Here is a 16353-nt window from a genome sequence, read left to right on the forward strand (position 1 = left end):
CAGCAGCATCGTCACCACCCTAATATTGAGCTATGTATACATGTTTATTGTCATCAGAATGCGTCGGACTAACTTCTTTATTTCACAATCATTTATTCTGTTCACGAGTCCCACGTGTAGCCTACCACTGTAGAATTTCGAAACTATAATGATTTGGGATTAGGAATATGAAATAAATCACTCCGGGTAAATTCAGTGTTGATAATGAAGATAGACGCTTAAAGGGAATCTGTTTTTAAGCGTGCCTTGTTTGCGGTGAAATGTTGAAATAGAGAATGGGCAGGGTAAAAGACTGCGGGCTGTGCTTTTAAAAGACTGAAGGAGACTAATTTATTTCCATTGTGAGAAGCTCGACTTGAGATAGGCTACAGTACGCACAGACGGAGGGAGGGAGTGCTGATAGTGAAAAGAAAAGAGACCGGCCAGTCACATTAGCCTACCTATTTCGTCTAGTTGCTTCGGAACACTGCTTATTGATTAGGGCATGTGGGGAACTTTCTGCAAAGTCGGTGAATGTTTGAATATTTTTGTTTTCGGCCTGTCATTTTTACCTTTCTTTTCGTGATATTTAAAAAAAAAAATTTGCTATTATAACGGTAAAGGTGTAGTTGATATTTGTATTTTATGTATTTGGTTGATGAAGGGATGCGCTCTCTCTCCGTGAAGCGAAAACCTGGACTTTTAGGTATATTTTTTTCTCGAACTGGAAAGAAATCCACTCACTAGCTCACTTTTTTAGGAACTCTTCAGCCTGTGCTTTTTTGACGCCGCGGAAATGGGAGCGTGTCAACCGGACTGCGTGTCCGCGCTTTCCCGGAAAAGTTTCAGTTGGATTGTGCTGCTGCTGTGGCTGATCTCTGCAGCTCACGGAACCTGGAGGACGGGTCTTTACAAATATTCAACTGGGACACAGCTCAACAGAGAGTCTTCCGCAGCGTCTCAAACGTCTATTTATCAAAAAAGGTATGGATTAATGCCTTATCGTTTATTGTTGTGCATCTTCTAATTTTGTTTATTAGAGCCTATAACCTTTCATGGAAATGATGATTACTAGGCTAGTACAGTAGGCTAGATCTTCATAAGGCCCAATAAAACAAACCTGTCAAAGACTCACTCAAAGGTTCTGTGTCTTTGAAGCATCCTTTCAGACAAAGCTACCTGCTTTCGGATCCATACCATTCATAATACAAATTCACAATTTGGAACATTCATAGATTAGGCAACATAATGTCACAAATTAAATAGTCTATTTTCAATTCAATTTAGTTCAGTCTTTATTTTTTTTTCAGATATACTTATAACTAACCTCCTATTGTTATCAATACCTATCCATCTTTTGAGGACCTCAAAGACCCCTTTTTTCTGCCTATTTAAGCAACCAACAATGACTCTTCCCAACCCTATCCTATCCATCTAGCAGGTCTCATTGTCTACTTGACACTGGGTTTCCTTTTTCCTGTCCAGGCAGCACATTGCGCACTGTGTGCAGTGCTCTCCCATCCTCATTGGCCTGCCCACTGTCGCTCTGTGTGGCCTATTGGCTCCTGTCCTGTGAGAGCAATGCTGTCTCTAAACTGTGCTCTGGTCTGGCCGGCAGCAGTTCTCTTCCTTTCCAACATCTGCTGCCTCTCAGCTGTCAGGGAGCTTCTCATCTGACCAGACTCAGTCCTCAGTTCTCTGAGGATCTTCCACTAAGCCCCACACACATCCATAAAGACAGATACAAACCACCAACTCAACCCTCTCATCTGCCTCTATAAATCCCCCTTGTATGGGTCTCTCAGCAAACAGAGGGGAGCTCTTGAACTGGAATGGGTAGTGAATGGAAAACGCTGGTCTGTTTTATGTTGTAATAAAGTGGATCTGCTGAATAACAGGTGAAAAAGCTACTCTTTATCGTTCGTTGCACAAATATACTACTATATTGTGTGAAATTGTCAGGTCTGTGTTTAGCAATCTCTCTTTCTGTTGGATTGTTTTGATGTTCTCCCTCTGTGTGTTCCTCCCCTGTGATCCTCAGAGGTGAGGGTTCCGTATAACAGCAGGGTTGTTGATGAGGGTGGTTCTGTGAGCAAAACCCTCAGACTAAACACAGAGTGGAAAACACCAGCCCCCTCGCTTCCCTTTTGGACAAAGCTAGTGTTTTTCACAGAGGCCAGCCAGCCAATGTGGATGTGATCAAGTTCCCCATCACACTAATATTTACTCTCTCAGGTTCTGAGCGATGGGGGGTTGATAGAGGAGAGGAGAGGAGAGGAGAGGAGAGGAGAGGAGAGGAGAGGAGAGGAGAGGAGAGGAGAGGAGAGGAGAGGAGAGGAGAGGAGAGGAGAGTGGGTGGGTGGAGGATCCTGCTGATGAGTGTAGTGTCCCTGGGAAGTGTCCAGGTGGTGCAGAGAGGTCCTGGCCTTGGTCCGCTGTGTTTACTCGTCCACCCTGAGTCTCTCTCTGTCACTCATGTGCTGTGGTTGGTGGACATGTTTACTAAACACATGCAGCTGCAGTTCTACTTCATCTGGGCTGCTGTCTGTCTAGGCTGCGTCATGTAGACAGGCATGTTTATGGTGTGTGTCAACAAGACCATTTGGGGGCATTTCCATTAGTTCCGTGTAGGACAGAGGGCTGTCCTCTCCTCTCACATGGTCGTAGTAGGAGCACTGTAACATTCCTTTGTCCACATACAAAGCATTGAACAAAGTCTTGATGACAGAGGTACTGAGAGAGATAAAAGTTGATTTTAACAATGGTAGGGGTGGTCAAAAGATAATGACTATTGGTCAAGAGATAACAATGACTGAAAAAAGTCTCTAGTCATACATACCTAGTGCTAGATTCAGACCAGCATCCCGGGCAACCTAGAAATGTTATTTATTTAACCTTTATTTGACCAGGGTAATCTCGATGAGATAAAAATCTATTTTTCAAGAGAGACTTTGACTAAGACAGCAGCATCAACACATCAGTATCAGGGATCCTGAGTGGCGCAGTGGTCTAAGGCACTGCATCCCAGTGCTAGAGTTGTCACTACAGGCCCTGGTTTGATCCTGGCTGGATCACTACTGACTGGGATCGGGAGTCCCATAGGGCGGCGCACAATTGGCCCAGCATTGTCTGGGTTTGGCCGGGGTAACCCGTCATTGTAAAATAAGATTTTGTTCTTAACTGACTTGCATAAATAAAATAAAAGTGAAATAAAAGACAAACAGGCGCATGACATCAACCAGACGAAAATGCCTTCAATACAATAAGCAGCACGTGCGTGACACAAGCCAGAGCTTGTAATAAATCACAGGGCCATTACAGTATCAAAAAAATACTTGGAGTAAACCATTTTTACAATAGAGCCAATGCAGCAGGGTCTTTCACCCTTGGCCTAAATGAGGGCTATTGAAGCCAAGCATAGTTAAGGGATAAGACAGCAGCTGGGTCATTCCACTAATTCAGTGCTTCTTGAGAAGTTTAACTTCATTCTAAAAAACTTTTGATTTAATTTTCCCACTGAGGTTAAATTAAAAAAAATGACTATAGTAAGTGCGTATTAAGTGCCAAATAAACTAACAGGGTTGACTGTAACAAGGTTGACAATTTTATCTTAAATCAGCCACAAATCTCCTTGTGACGGGGGAATGGAAACTTGCTGTGTGCAACAGGGGGTGGCAATTGAATGCAAGCTTCTCAAGTTTGCATTTGTTAAAACATTTCCAGCCAGTCTATCTCTAGGTAACAAGGTTGACGTGTTATGCTCGACCAGCTCAGTTTTCCACCACAAAACACCAGCAAACGGCCAAAAAGAGTAGGACCAGTTCACCTCCCACTGGGCACAAACGCCTATTTAACGTCTATTCCACTTTGGTTCAACATCATTTCATTGAAATGATGTGTAAACAACATTGGTTCAACCAGTGTGTGCCCAGTGGGCTGCTTTTCCACTACGATTTGACAATTAGATCTTCAAGGTTTCTTTTTTTCACTCTTTTTTTAAGGAACAGTTTCACCATATTAAAATGAGTGAATCACTATTCACCTTAAATGAATAATAATATTCAGAAATTACTTTGTTAAAGCAACAAAATAACTAGGGCTTTACAATGATGGTGAAAATGTTGACAAATGTTGGGGCTAAGTGGGTTCAAATGTTTCTAGAAGTCATTGAGGGTGCACGGGAAAAAGTATTTATTAATATAAAAAATCTAAATGATAAAGTGCACTTTATTTAATTAATTTAAAATAACATTTTTTTTCCAATTCAATATTGGTGCACAATTTCTACTTTAAATATCAAAGGGACGCAATAGGTACTCATTTTGTGGAACAACCCAGCTATTTCCTGTGCTGCCAGCCTGAGGAGGGGGAGTCATGGTCTGACTGCCAGACAGACTGCTCACTGTGGGACCTCTAGAGCCTGACCTATCACCACCACATTCTCCCCACACACACACACACACACACACACACACACACACACACACACACACACACACACACACACACACACACACCACACACACACACACACACACACATGCACACACAGCTTGGTCATCCATATCAAAGAGTGTCACACACTCCCACCTACACATTCACTCAAACATCACAGGTGTCAGAGGAAAGCCCCAAAAATTGTCAAAGACTCACACAAGTCATAGACAGTTTTCTCTGCTCCCACACTGCAAGTGGTACCGGAGCGCCAAGTCTAGGACCAAAAGGCTCCTTAACAGCTTCTACCCCCAAGCCATAAGACTGCTGAACAATTAATCAAATGGCCACCGGATTATTTACATTGACACCCCTCCCCCTCCCATCCATTTGTTTTTTACACTGCTGCTACTCGCTGTTTATTGTGTATACTTCACCCCTACCTACATGTACAAATGACCTCAACTAACCTGTACCCCAGCACATTGACTCGGTACCGCTACCCCCTGCATATATCCTCGTTATTGTTATTTTATTGTGTTACTTTTTAATATTTTTTACTTACATTTATTTGGTAAATATTTTCTTAACTCTTTCTTGAATTGCACTGTTGGTTAAGGGATTGTAAGTAAGCATTTCACGGTAAGGTCTACGACACGGTAAGGTCTACGACATGTCTACACATGTCGTATTCGGCGCAGGTGACAAATAAAGTTGGATTTGATTTGATGAACTCCAACCTGTTGTCCTGGTCACCGCTGGATGAGATGCGGGTCCATTCAGGCTCACTGTGACTGCTGCTGTGTGAAAACCACTTGTCCTCCACAACCCCTTCAAGGCCTCACTCTGGTGCTTTGATGATGTGTAGGTGTTTTCATTAGGAGATCACTGACCCAGAGCGGGAACGTTCATCAGGTATGGAGAGCCCTTTTGCCCGGCTCTGCTTAGAGGGCTTTGGCCCCATCCTCTCATTCACTATGGACTGATTGGCCCCTGACATGTCCTTTGATCCTGACTAAAATTGCAGCACAATGGGCCACCCCTAATGTCCCTCATTAACCTCCCATTCAACAGAATTTCAACCCACAGAGCCGTGACAACCACCAACACACTATACTACTGGTACTTATATGCTCTTTCATGTTCTTTTTGGGCTTTATTTATCTTTTTATTTGTTCTCTCTATTGTTGTTGTAAACAAAAGACACTCTTTATCTAACTGTGTGTTGTATTCTCTCATGTCCTTTATTAAAAGCACTCTTTTAACTTTCCCTCTGTCTTTGTGCAGAATAATGTCTTTCATGGTCTATCCCAGTTAGAAGCTCACTCTCGTTCTCTGCAGCTCCAGATTTTAACTCCAGGAATGTTTGATCCGTCTCTCTTCAATAATGTCACTGAATATCTCTCTCTTTTGTTGCACCCTCTTCCCTGTGCCCTGGGACCCACAGTGCATCCTAATTGGTCTATCCTCTACACCTTGTCTGTTCCACTGAGGGCTTCCTTGTGTGACCTCTGCCGTCTCCTCTCCTCCTACTCCTCATCGCTTCTCATCTGGCCGTCTGCCACATCTGTCTTTTGTCGTTTGTTCTCAACAAGAGCTTTTCCCACAGCCAGAAATCTAGAGGAATTCCTTGAGATTTTTATCATGCTAAATGTCTTTTTTTTAATGTTCTACCCTACTCCCACAGCATTGGGCTGGAGAAAGAGGGTGAGAAGGGGGGCTGGGATTTTTCAACTATGTCCCAGATGAAGAGAGTTATTGAGGGGGAGAGGGACTGAAACAGGAAGCTCAGTGGGGAATGCACCTGGACGTTATTCACCCTAACCTGGCCTTCCTCTGTCCTCTGTGAGCCTGCCTGTCTGCCCTCCTCTACTCTCTCTGTGTCTCAGAGGGCCTGGCTCTAGGGTCATTCCTCTCTCCTTCTCTGTTTCTTTCTTCTCTCTCGCTCTATCTCTCTCTCTGTTGTTGTTCGTCTCTTTCCAATGACTAGTGCTCTTACCTAACTGCATATAGATCTGCATGGTCTTGGAGGAGCCTTCTTGTGTGAACAACAGTCCTCGGGCACACTGCAGTGAGAGGACAGCAGCAGAGTAGAAGCTTGTCTTCGTGACAATTTCATGAGCTCTCTGTCAGTTTTACTAATGAATTGTTGGGCCAAAGCTGTGATCTTTCTCTCCCTTAAGCATTTAGATTTCCTTTTCCCTCTAAACATTGGCTGTGATCAGTTTCAGGGCTCCTTGTGCCTTGTGATTTACTTGGTTTTGGTCCAGCATCGGGAGTGAAGGAAGGAAGGAGGGAGGGAGTCTGAGGTGTTTGCAGAGAGACTTGATACTCACAGTGGGCCTGCCTGCCTGGTGCCAGTGCCAGTTAAACACAGCCGTGCTGTTGGGTTTCACACCTTGTAACCAGGGGACATCTCAACCCTGGGGAAGTTTTACACTTTGCATTTGAGACTGGAACTATTAGGTAGAACCAACACCTGTGTCCCTAATGTGAGATTCAGTCCCCCAACTCCCCACTACTCCCCACTAGTTCAGCTGTAATATGTTTCACTTTGATAGCACAAGCTACAGTATACTGAGTCTCTATAAAAACTACTTCAGCTGGAATCTGTTTTTCACTGTGGTACTTTTGCAATGGATAACACAAGCTCTAGTGAGTCTCTATAGAAACAAAGTTGTCTCTCCTATCAAATAAAGTCATTCTTTGTGGGAGCCTTACTGCAGACTGCTGTGATTCCAGCTGAGTAGTAGAAATGACATGGGGGCCATGTTGTAGCAGGGGATAATGGTCTTAGGCGGCGTTACCTCTGCTTAGCAGACTCTATTGGTGAGCCCGTGGGCCCATGGTGGATCAAAGCTGGGAACAATCACAGTGTCTGATTCCCTTTTTAGTGGGGATGATGTGGGCAATTTCTCTCACACACAGGCAGGCTCATCTTGGGCATTACCAAAAAAGCAGTAACGGAATGACTGCAACTGAATGGCTACAATGGGAAATCATAGTAGTCACAAACCACAGTTGGATTACCTGCTACTGTCCTCCCTTCCACTGGCATACTGTTATGTTCAGCTGATAACTGTTTTATTTATCTTTCTGTGCCTGATGGTCAAACCAACAATGTTAAAACAGTCTTAGTCTGGACAACCCTTCTCTCTCTCTCTCTCTCTCTCTCCCTCTCCCTTTGCCCCTTTCTCTCTCTCTCTCCCTCTCTGTCTCTGTTTCTGTCTCTCCCTCTCTCTCTCACAGCTCTTACTGACACCTACCCATGAGCCCCCTCTCTTTCCATTAACATTTACATTTTACATTTTAGTCATTTAGCAGACGCTCTTATCCAGATGTATGAAATGCATACATTTCATACATTTTTTTCCGTACTGGTCCCCCGTGGGAATTAACTTTCACTAGCATCCTCACCCACTGAGCACCAACCGACACCGGACGTCCATGGATGTTGAGAAGTAGAACAGTGTAATGCAGAACAGTACAGTAAAAAAAGTAGAGTATTATATTAGAGTAGAGTACAGTATAAATCTACTGTACTGTATTGCACTGCACTGTACTGAACTCTACCCTACTCTGCTGTGCTGTATTGTACTGCACTGTACTCTACTGTGCTGCACTGTGATGTCCAAACTTGTGAAACATGAGGAGAATGACATTCATATCCATAATTAGGTATTTCTGTGTAGTACAGATCAATGACCAAAATATATTTTTTCAAGGTCAAGGTGCTATCTAGAACCTTTTAAGGGTTCTTCGGCTGTCCCCATGGGATAACCCTTTGAAAAACCCTTTTTGGTTCCAGGTAGAACCCTTTTGGGTTCCAGGTAGAATCCTTTCTACAGAGGGTTCTACATGGAACCCAAAAGGGTTATACTTGGAACCAAAAAGGATTCTACATGGAACCAAAATGGCTTCCCCTATGGGGACAGCCGAAGAACCCTTTTTTCTAAGTGTGTGCCATGTCATAGCTGACACCCGATTTCTTCTGTAGACATCTTTGAATCTTAATTCTGAGAAGACATTTAACATCATTGTGGGGCGCAGCAGCAGTAGCAGGAATCCCCATTTCAGGTGATTGTTCAGGTGATTGTGGTAAGGGTAGGCAACAACACATCTGTCACGCTGATCCTCAACACTGGGACCCCTCAGGGGTGTGTGCTTAGTCCCCTCCTGTACTCCCTGTTCACCCACGACTGCGTGACCAAACACGTCTCCAACACCATCATTAAGTTTGCTGACGACACAACAGTGGTAGGCCTGATCACTGACAACGATGAAACAGCCTATAGGGAGGAGGTCAGAGACCTGGCAGTGTGGAGCCAGGACAACAACCTCTCCCTCAATGTGAGCAAGACAAAGGAGCTGATCGTGGACTATAGGAAAAGGCGGGCCGAACAGGCCCCCATTAACATCGACAGGGCTGTAGTGGAGCAGGTTGAGAGTTTCAAGTGTCCACATCACCAACGATATATCATGGTCCAAACACACCAAGACAGTCGTGAAGAGGGCACGACAACAACTTTTCCCCCTAAGGACATTGAAAAGATTTGGCATGGGTCCCCAAATCCTCAAAAAGTTCTACAGCTGCACCATCGAGAGCATCCTGACCATAAGATACTACAGAGGGTAGTGCGTACGGCCCAGTACATCACTGGGGCCAAGCTTCCTGCCATCCAGGACCTATATACTAGGTGGTGTCAGCCCCCCAAAAAAGCCCCAAAAATTGTCAAAGACTCCAGTCACCAAGTCATAGACTGTTTTCTCTTCTACCGCATGGCAAGTGGCACTGGAGTGCCAAGTCTAGGACCAAAAGACTCCTTAACAGCTTCTACCCCCAAGCCGTAAGACTGCTGAACAATTAATCATATGGTCACCGGACTATTTACATTTACGGACTATTTTTTAACTCTTTCTTGAACTGCATTGTTGGTTAAGGGCTTGTAAGTAAGCATTTCACAGTAAGGTCTACACATGTTTTATTCAGTGCATGTGACAAATAAAGTTTGATTTGTTGTGTGATAGAATAGCTAAGGCCTAGGAACAATAAAAGAAAATCGAGATATATCAAGGGATAAACCACCTCCCCTGACTAGTTCTGAACTGTTGGAAGGACGGTTAGAGGTCTGGCCTCCCCTGAAGCGCAGGGACTACAGATGAAAATTAGCTAGCGAGCTAAATCTGGTGCAATGGCATGTTGTACATGGTCCCTGACAAATAAACATAATAATTTGAAAAAGCATGGTAGCTCTCTCTCTCTCTTTATCTCTTTCTCTCTTCATCTTCTCTCTCTCTCTCTTCATCTTCTCTCTCTCTTCATCTTCTCTCTCTTCTCTCTCTTTCTCGCTCTCTCTTCTCTCTCTCTTTCTCTCTTCATCTTCTCTCTCTCTTTCTCTCTTCATCTTCTCTTTCTCTTCATCTTCTCTCTCTTTCTCGCTCTCTCTTCTCTCTCTTTCTTTCTCTCTTCATCTCTCTCTCTCTCTTCTCTTCTCTTCTCTTCTCTTCTCTTCTCTTCTCTTCTCTTCTCTTCTCTTCTCTCTCTTCTCTTCTCTTCTCTTCTCTTCTCTTCTCTTCTCTCTTTCTGAGGCTTCAGAAGGGTATCTGTTGGTTCTGGAGGCCATGGGGGGGGAAGGAAACAGGAACCCATCCCAACAACCCCTTTACCCTTTATGGAGGCTCATTCAGTGTTAAAGAGGGAAAGGTTCTCTAGATTATATGGCCCTAGTAGGAGCTTGTGTGCACTGTGCAGGCACTACAACATGTAGGAGTCGTTACTGTGGGCTGCTTTAGGGCTTCTGAGCACGGTACACACACACACACACACACACTCTTTCTCACACACACACTACATGACCAAAAGTATATGGACACCTGCTCGTCAAACATCTCATTCCAAATGTATGGGCATTAAAATGTAGTTGGTTCCCCCTTTGCTGCAATTGCAGCCTCCACTCTTCTGGGAAGGCTTTCCACTAGATGTTGGAACATTGCTGCAGGGACTGCAGGGGCTTCCATTCAGTCACAATAGCAGTATTGAGGTCAATTCATCCCGAAGGTGTTCTATGGGGTTGAGGTCAGGGCTTTGTGCAGGCCAGTCAAGTTCTTCCACACCGATCTCGACAAACCATTTCTGTATGGACCTCGCTTTGTGCACGGCACATTGTCATGCTAAAACAAGAAAGGGCATTCCCCAAACTGTTGCCACCAAGTTGGAAGCACAGAATCGTCTAGAATGTCATTGTGTGCTGTAGCATTAAGATTTCTTTCACTGGAACTAAGGGGCCTGGCCCGAACCATGAAAAACAGCCCCAGACCATTATTCCTCCTCCACAAAACTTAAAACTTAGCACTATGCATGCGGGCAGGTAGCATTCTCCTGGCATCTGTCAAACCCAAATAGTCCATCGGACTGCCAGATGGTGAAGCGCGATTAACCACTCCAGAGAATGTGTTTCTACTGCTCCAGAGTCCAATGGCGATGAGCTTTACACCACTCCAGCTGATGCTTGGCATTGCGCATGTGTCACGCCCTGACCTGAGAGAGCCTTTCTATGTCTCTATTTAGGTTTGGTCAGGGTGTGATTTGGGTGGGCATTCTATGTCCTTTTTTCTATGTTTTTGTATTTCTTTGTTTTGGCCTGGTATGGCTCTCAATCAGGGACAGCTGTACATCGTTGTCTCTGATTAGGAATCATACTTAGGCAGCCTGTTTTCCTTTGGGGTTTTGTGGGTAGTTGTTTTCTGTCTTGTGTGTTCACCTGGCAGAACTGTTGACTTTTGTTTTCTTGTGTTATTTAAAGTGATTCATTAAAGTTAATATGAGCACGTACCACGCTGCATCTTGGTCCCCTCTGTCAGACGATCGTTACAGCATGGTGATCTTAGGGTTGTGTGCAGCTGCTCGGCCATGGAAACCCATTTCATGAAGCTCCTTCCACCCTGAAGAAGGCACAGTAATGCCAAAAAGTTGGTGTTTTACCCAATAAATTGCTGGGAGTTGATACATATGGAGTGTGTTTTTATAGCTTACAGTTTATTTGCCGTTAGTCAGCACCTCTACACTAAATAATTTTCTCGGGGTGTGTACCAGCTCATGCTTTTAATGAAGCTCCCGACAAACAGTTCTTGTACTGACGTTGCTTCCAGAGGCAGTTTGGAACTTGGTAGTGAGTGTTGCAACCGAGGACATACAATTTTTATGAGCTACGCGCTTCAGCGCTCGGCGGTCCCGTGTGGCCTATCACTTCTCAGCTGAGCTGTTGTTGACTCTAGACCTTTACAATAACGGCCCCTACAGTTGACTGGGGCAGCTCTAGCAGGTCAGACATTTGACGAACTGACTTGTTGGAAAGGTGGCAGCCTATGACGGTGCCACATTAAAAGTCACTGAGCTCTTCAGTAAGGCCATTCTACTGCCAATGTTTGTATATGGAGATTGCATGGCTGTGTGCTCGATTCTATATACCTGTCAGCAACGGGTGTGTCTGAAATAGCCGTATCCATTAATTTGAAGGGGTGTCCCTTGTGTCCACATACTTTTGTATGTACACTGCCTTCTCCACATTTTGTTACATTACAGCCTTATTCTAAAATAGTTTTTCCCCCTCATAAATCTACACACAATACCCCATAATGACAAAACAAAAACATATTTTTATACATTTTTGCGAATTTGTAATAAACAAAACCCAGAAATATTACATTTACATAAGTATTCAGACCCTTTACTCAATACTTTGTTGAAGCAGCTTTGGCAGCAACTACAGCCTCGAGTCTTCTTGGGTATGACACTAAAAGCTTGGCACACCTGTATTTGTGGAATTTCTCCCATTCTTCTCTGAAGATTCTCTCAAGCTCTGCCAGGTTGGATGGGGAGCGTTGTTGCACATCTATTTTCAGGTCTCTCGAGATGTTCAATCAGGTTCAAATCCAGGCCTTGGCTGGGCCTGGATTTGGACATTCAGAGACTTGTCCCGAAGCCGCTGCTGCGTTGTCTTGGCTGTGTGCTTAGGGTCATTGTCCTGTTGGAAGAGGAACCTTCGCCACATTCTGAGTCCCTGAGCGCTCTGGAGCAGGTTTTCATCAAGGATCACTCTGTACTTTGCTCTGTTCGTCTTTGTCTCGATCTTCACTAGTATCCCAGTCCCCGCTGCTGAAAAACATCCCACAACATGATGCTGCCAGCACCATGCTTCACCGTAGGGATGGTGCCAGGTTTCCTCCAGAAGTGACGCTTGGCATTCAGGCCAAAGAGTTCAATCTTTGTTTCATCAGATCAGAGAATCTTGTTTCTCATGGTCTGAGAGTCTTTAGGTGCCTTTTGGCAAACTCCAAGCGGGCTGTTATGTGCCTTTTACTGAGGAGTGGCTTCCGTCTGGTCACTCTACCATAAAGGCCTGATTGGTGGAGTGCTGCAGAGATGGTTTTCCTTCTGGAAGGTTCTCCCATCTCCACAGAGGAACTCTAGAGCTCTGTCAGAGTGACCATCGGGTTCTTGGTCACTTCTCTGACCAAGGCCCTTCTCCCCCGATTGCTCAGTTTGGCCGGGCGGCCATCTCTAGGAAGAGTCTTGGTGGTTTCAAACTTCTTCCATTTAAGAATGATGGAGGGCACTGTGTTCTTGGACTTTCAATGCTGCAGAACATTTTTGGTATCCTTCCCCAGATCTGTGCCTCGACACAATCCTGTCTTGGAGCTCTACGGACAATTCCTTTGACCTCATGGCTTGGTTTTTGCTCTGACATCCACTGTCAACTATGGGACCTTTTTATAGACAGTTGTGTGCCTTTCCAAATCATGTCCAATCAATTGAATTTACCACAGATGGACTCCAATCAAGTTGTAGAAACATCTCAAGGATGATCAATGGAAACAGGTTGCACCTGAGCTCAATTTCGAGTCTCATAACAAAGGGTCTGAATACTTATGTAAATAAGGTATTTATGTTGTTTTTATCTTTAATACATTTGCTAACATTTCTAAAAACCTGTTTTCCCTTTCTCATTATGGGGTATTGTGTGTACATTGTTCAGGATTTGTATTTATTTAATCCATTTTAGAGTAAGGCTGTAACATAACAAAATGTGTAAAAAGTCAAGGGGTCTGAATACTTTCCGAAGACACCGTATAGTGTATATAGTAGTTACACACAGTCATTGGTTTAAACAACCTGCCACATATGCAAACATCATGACACTAGTATTATAATAATGAAATCATAGTATTACTATGAAGTACACAGAGACTCCTCTGCTGTTCTGTGTTCTATATACTAAACAGATGGGGATATGGTAATTGTTTTCCATGTTCTGCCCTCTACTCAGCCCAAGCCATATGAGGGTGATCATGGTATTTGTACACTTTGTTGTTATCAAAAGACTGCTAACACATGTTGGCTCTCTCCTCCGTGTAGATTTCTCTCTGTGTCGCTCCATGTTTCCTTGGTTTATGGTTGTCGACTTGAGGGATGAGAAGTAAATCCAAACAGATATCAATAGGACTTTGTCTCGTCTGGGTTTTGCAGGGTTTGTATCATAAACTCCTCTAGGTTCTCCTCAGTTTGCTCTCACTCTGGTTTAACCTTTTTTATGTGTGTTTTGTTTTGTCCCTCATCCGGTCTGTGTTGCCGGTGGCTTTTAATTCTTGCTCTATGTTGGACATGTTTAATGAATACCATCCAGAGGTTTCCCCCCTTATTTCTAAGAGCATTGTTTCTCTTGTTAGCATTTTCTTCCGACCAATAATGCAGTGATTGAAACCATCCCATAGCTCCTCTCGTAATCAGGCTCAGATTTCTCCACTACAGCACAGTACAGGGAAACAGATATGGTCCTGGCTGACTAACATGGACAAGACCTGGTTCAGGTTAACTGGTACACTGCTCCACTGACTCTGTCTTTGGCTGCATGTGGTCCAAAATAAATCTGAAAACCAAGACCTTCATTAGCTGTGAGAGCTTTATGTAGTGACAGTAAGTATACAGAGCCTTTATAGAGGCTACATAACAACTGAGAGGTAAATGTAAAGCTTTGGTGTTTAACTTGTTAAAAGACACACTCTGACCAATGAGGGCTTCTGTATCTGATTTTGACCTGTGAGGGAGTGGGCCTATGACTTACTATTAACCTGTGTTTGAAACTCACTCTAATGTGTGGGACCCCCCCACCTACCCCCACCCCCCCTCTCTGTTCCCCCTCAGTGGCTCTGCCTCTCAAGAGACCCAGGTGGGGAAAGCCAGCAGATGTGTATTGATAAGGGAAAGACTGCAATGTCAACACAGTCTACAATGAAGTCCTGCAAGTCTCACGGCCAATTGAACTTGTGTAAACACCATAAAGGACTTAGAAAAGAAAGGGGGGAGAATGAGAGGAAAGACTCAAAACCCCTGGGATGAGTAGACTTAGGCTTATGGAGTGTGAGGGTATGGCTAATTTCCCTTTGTGTGCATATGTGTACATACAGTGCTGTTCATCGATTACAGCTCAGCATTTAAAACCATAGTACCCTCCAAACTCGTCATTAAGCTCGAGACCCTGGGTCTCGACCCCGCCCTGTGCAGCTGGGTCCTGGACTTCCTGACGGGCCGCCCCCAGGTGGTGAGGGTAGGTAACAACATCTCCACCCCGCTGATCCTCAACACTGGGGCCCCACAAGGGTGCGTTCTCAGCCCTCTCCTGTACTCCCTGTTCACCCACGACTGCGTGGCCATGCACGCATCCAACTCAATCATCAAGTTTGCAGACGACACTACAGTGGTAGGCTTGATTACCAACAACGACGAGACGGCCTATAGGGAGGAGGTGAGGGCCCTCGGAGTGTGGTGTCAGGAAAATAACCTCGCACTCAATGTCAACAAAACAAAAGAGATGATCGTGGACTTCAGGAAACAGCAGAGGGAGCAGCCCCCTATCCACATTGACGGGACAGTAGTGGAGAGGTGGAGAGTTTTAAGTTCCTCGGCATACACATCACGGACAAACTGAAATGGTCCACCCACACAGACAGCGTGGTGAAGAGGGCGCAGCAGCGCTAACATTGAGTGGCTGCTGCCAACATACTGACTCAACTCAAGCCACTTTAATAATGGGAAAATTGATGTAATCAATTTATCACTTGCCACTTTATATTATTTATATTAGATAATGTTTACATAACCTACATTATTCATCTCATATGTATATACTGTACGCTATACCATCTACTGCATCTTGCCATCTTGATGTAATTAGATGTATCACTAGCCACTTTAAACAATGGCACTTTATATAATGTTTTCATAACCTACATTACTCATCTCATATGTATATAATGTACTCTATGCCATCCTGATGTAATGTATCACTAGCCACCGTAAACAATGCCGCTTTATATGTTTTCATACCCTACAATACTCATCTCATATGTATATACTGTACTCCATACCATCTATTACATCTTGCCTACGCCGTTCGGCCACCACTCATTTATATATTTTTATGTACATATTCGTATTCATTCCTTTACACTTGTGTGTACAAGGTAGTTGTTGTGGAATTGGTAGATTGCTTGTTAGATATTACTGCATGGTCGGAACTAGAAGCACAAGCATTTCGCTACACTTGCATTAACACCTGCTAACCATGTGTATGTGACAAATACATTTGATTTGTTTGTTTGGACTCACCTACTCATTCAAGGGTTTTTTGTTATTTTTACTATTTTCTACATTGTAGAATAATAGTGAAGAAATCAAAACTATGAAATAACACATATGGAATCATGTAGTAACCAAAAAAGTGTTAAACAAATGTTATATTTGAGATTCTTCAAAGTAGCCACCCTTTGCCTTGATGACAGCTTTGCACACTCTTGGCATTCTCTCAACCAGATTCACCTGGAATGCTTTTCCAACAGTCTGGAAGGAGTTCCCACATATGCCGAGCATTCTTTGGCTGCTTT

General features: G+C 44.0%; 1 protein-coding gene across 3 annotated transcripts in view; it reads left to right on the forward strand.

Moving 5' to 3' along the window:
* The first annotated feature begins 209 nt into the window (after positions 1 to 209).
* LOC106584977 (EMI domain-containing protein 1) overlaps positions 210 to 16353 on the forward strand; it is a 67806-nt gene continuing 51662 nt past the window's right edge. Inside the window, exon 1 of one of the 3 annotated variants that reach the window (XM_014170674.3) lies at positions 210 to 963. In XM_014170674.3, the coding sequence (XP_014026149.3) occupies positions 776 to 963 (188 nt within the window). In that variant the 5' untranslated portion in view covers positions 210 to 775. The remainder of the gene's footprint in view (positions 964 to 16353) is intronic. The other 2 variants (XM_014170673.3, XM_014170675.3) reach the window with 2 other exon arrangements.

Source organism: Salmo salar, chromosome 24 (genome assembly GCF_965601325.2).
Source record: "Salmo salar chromosome 24, fSalSal1, whole genome shotgun sequence".
Taxonomy (NCBI): Eukaryota; Metazoa; Chordata; class Actinopteri; order Salmoniformes; family Salmonidae; genus Salmo; species Salmo salar.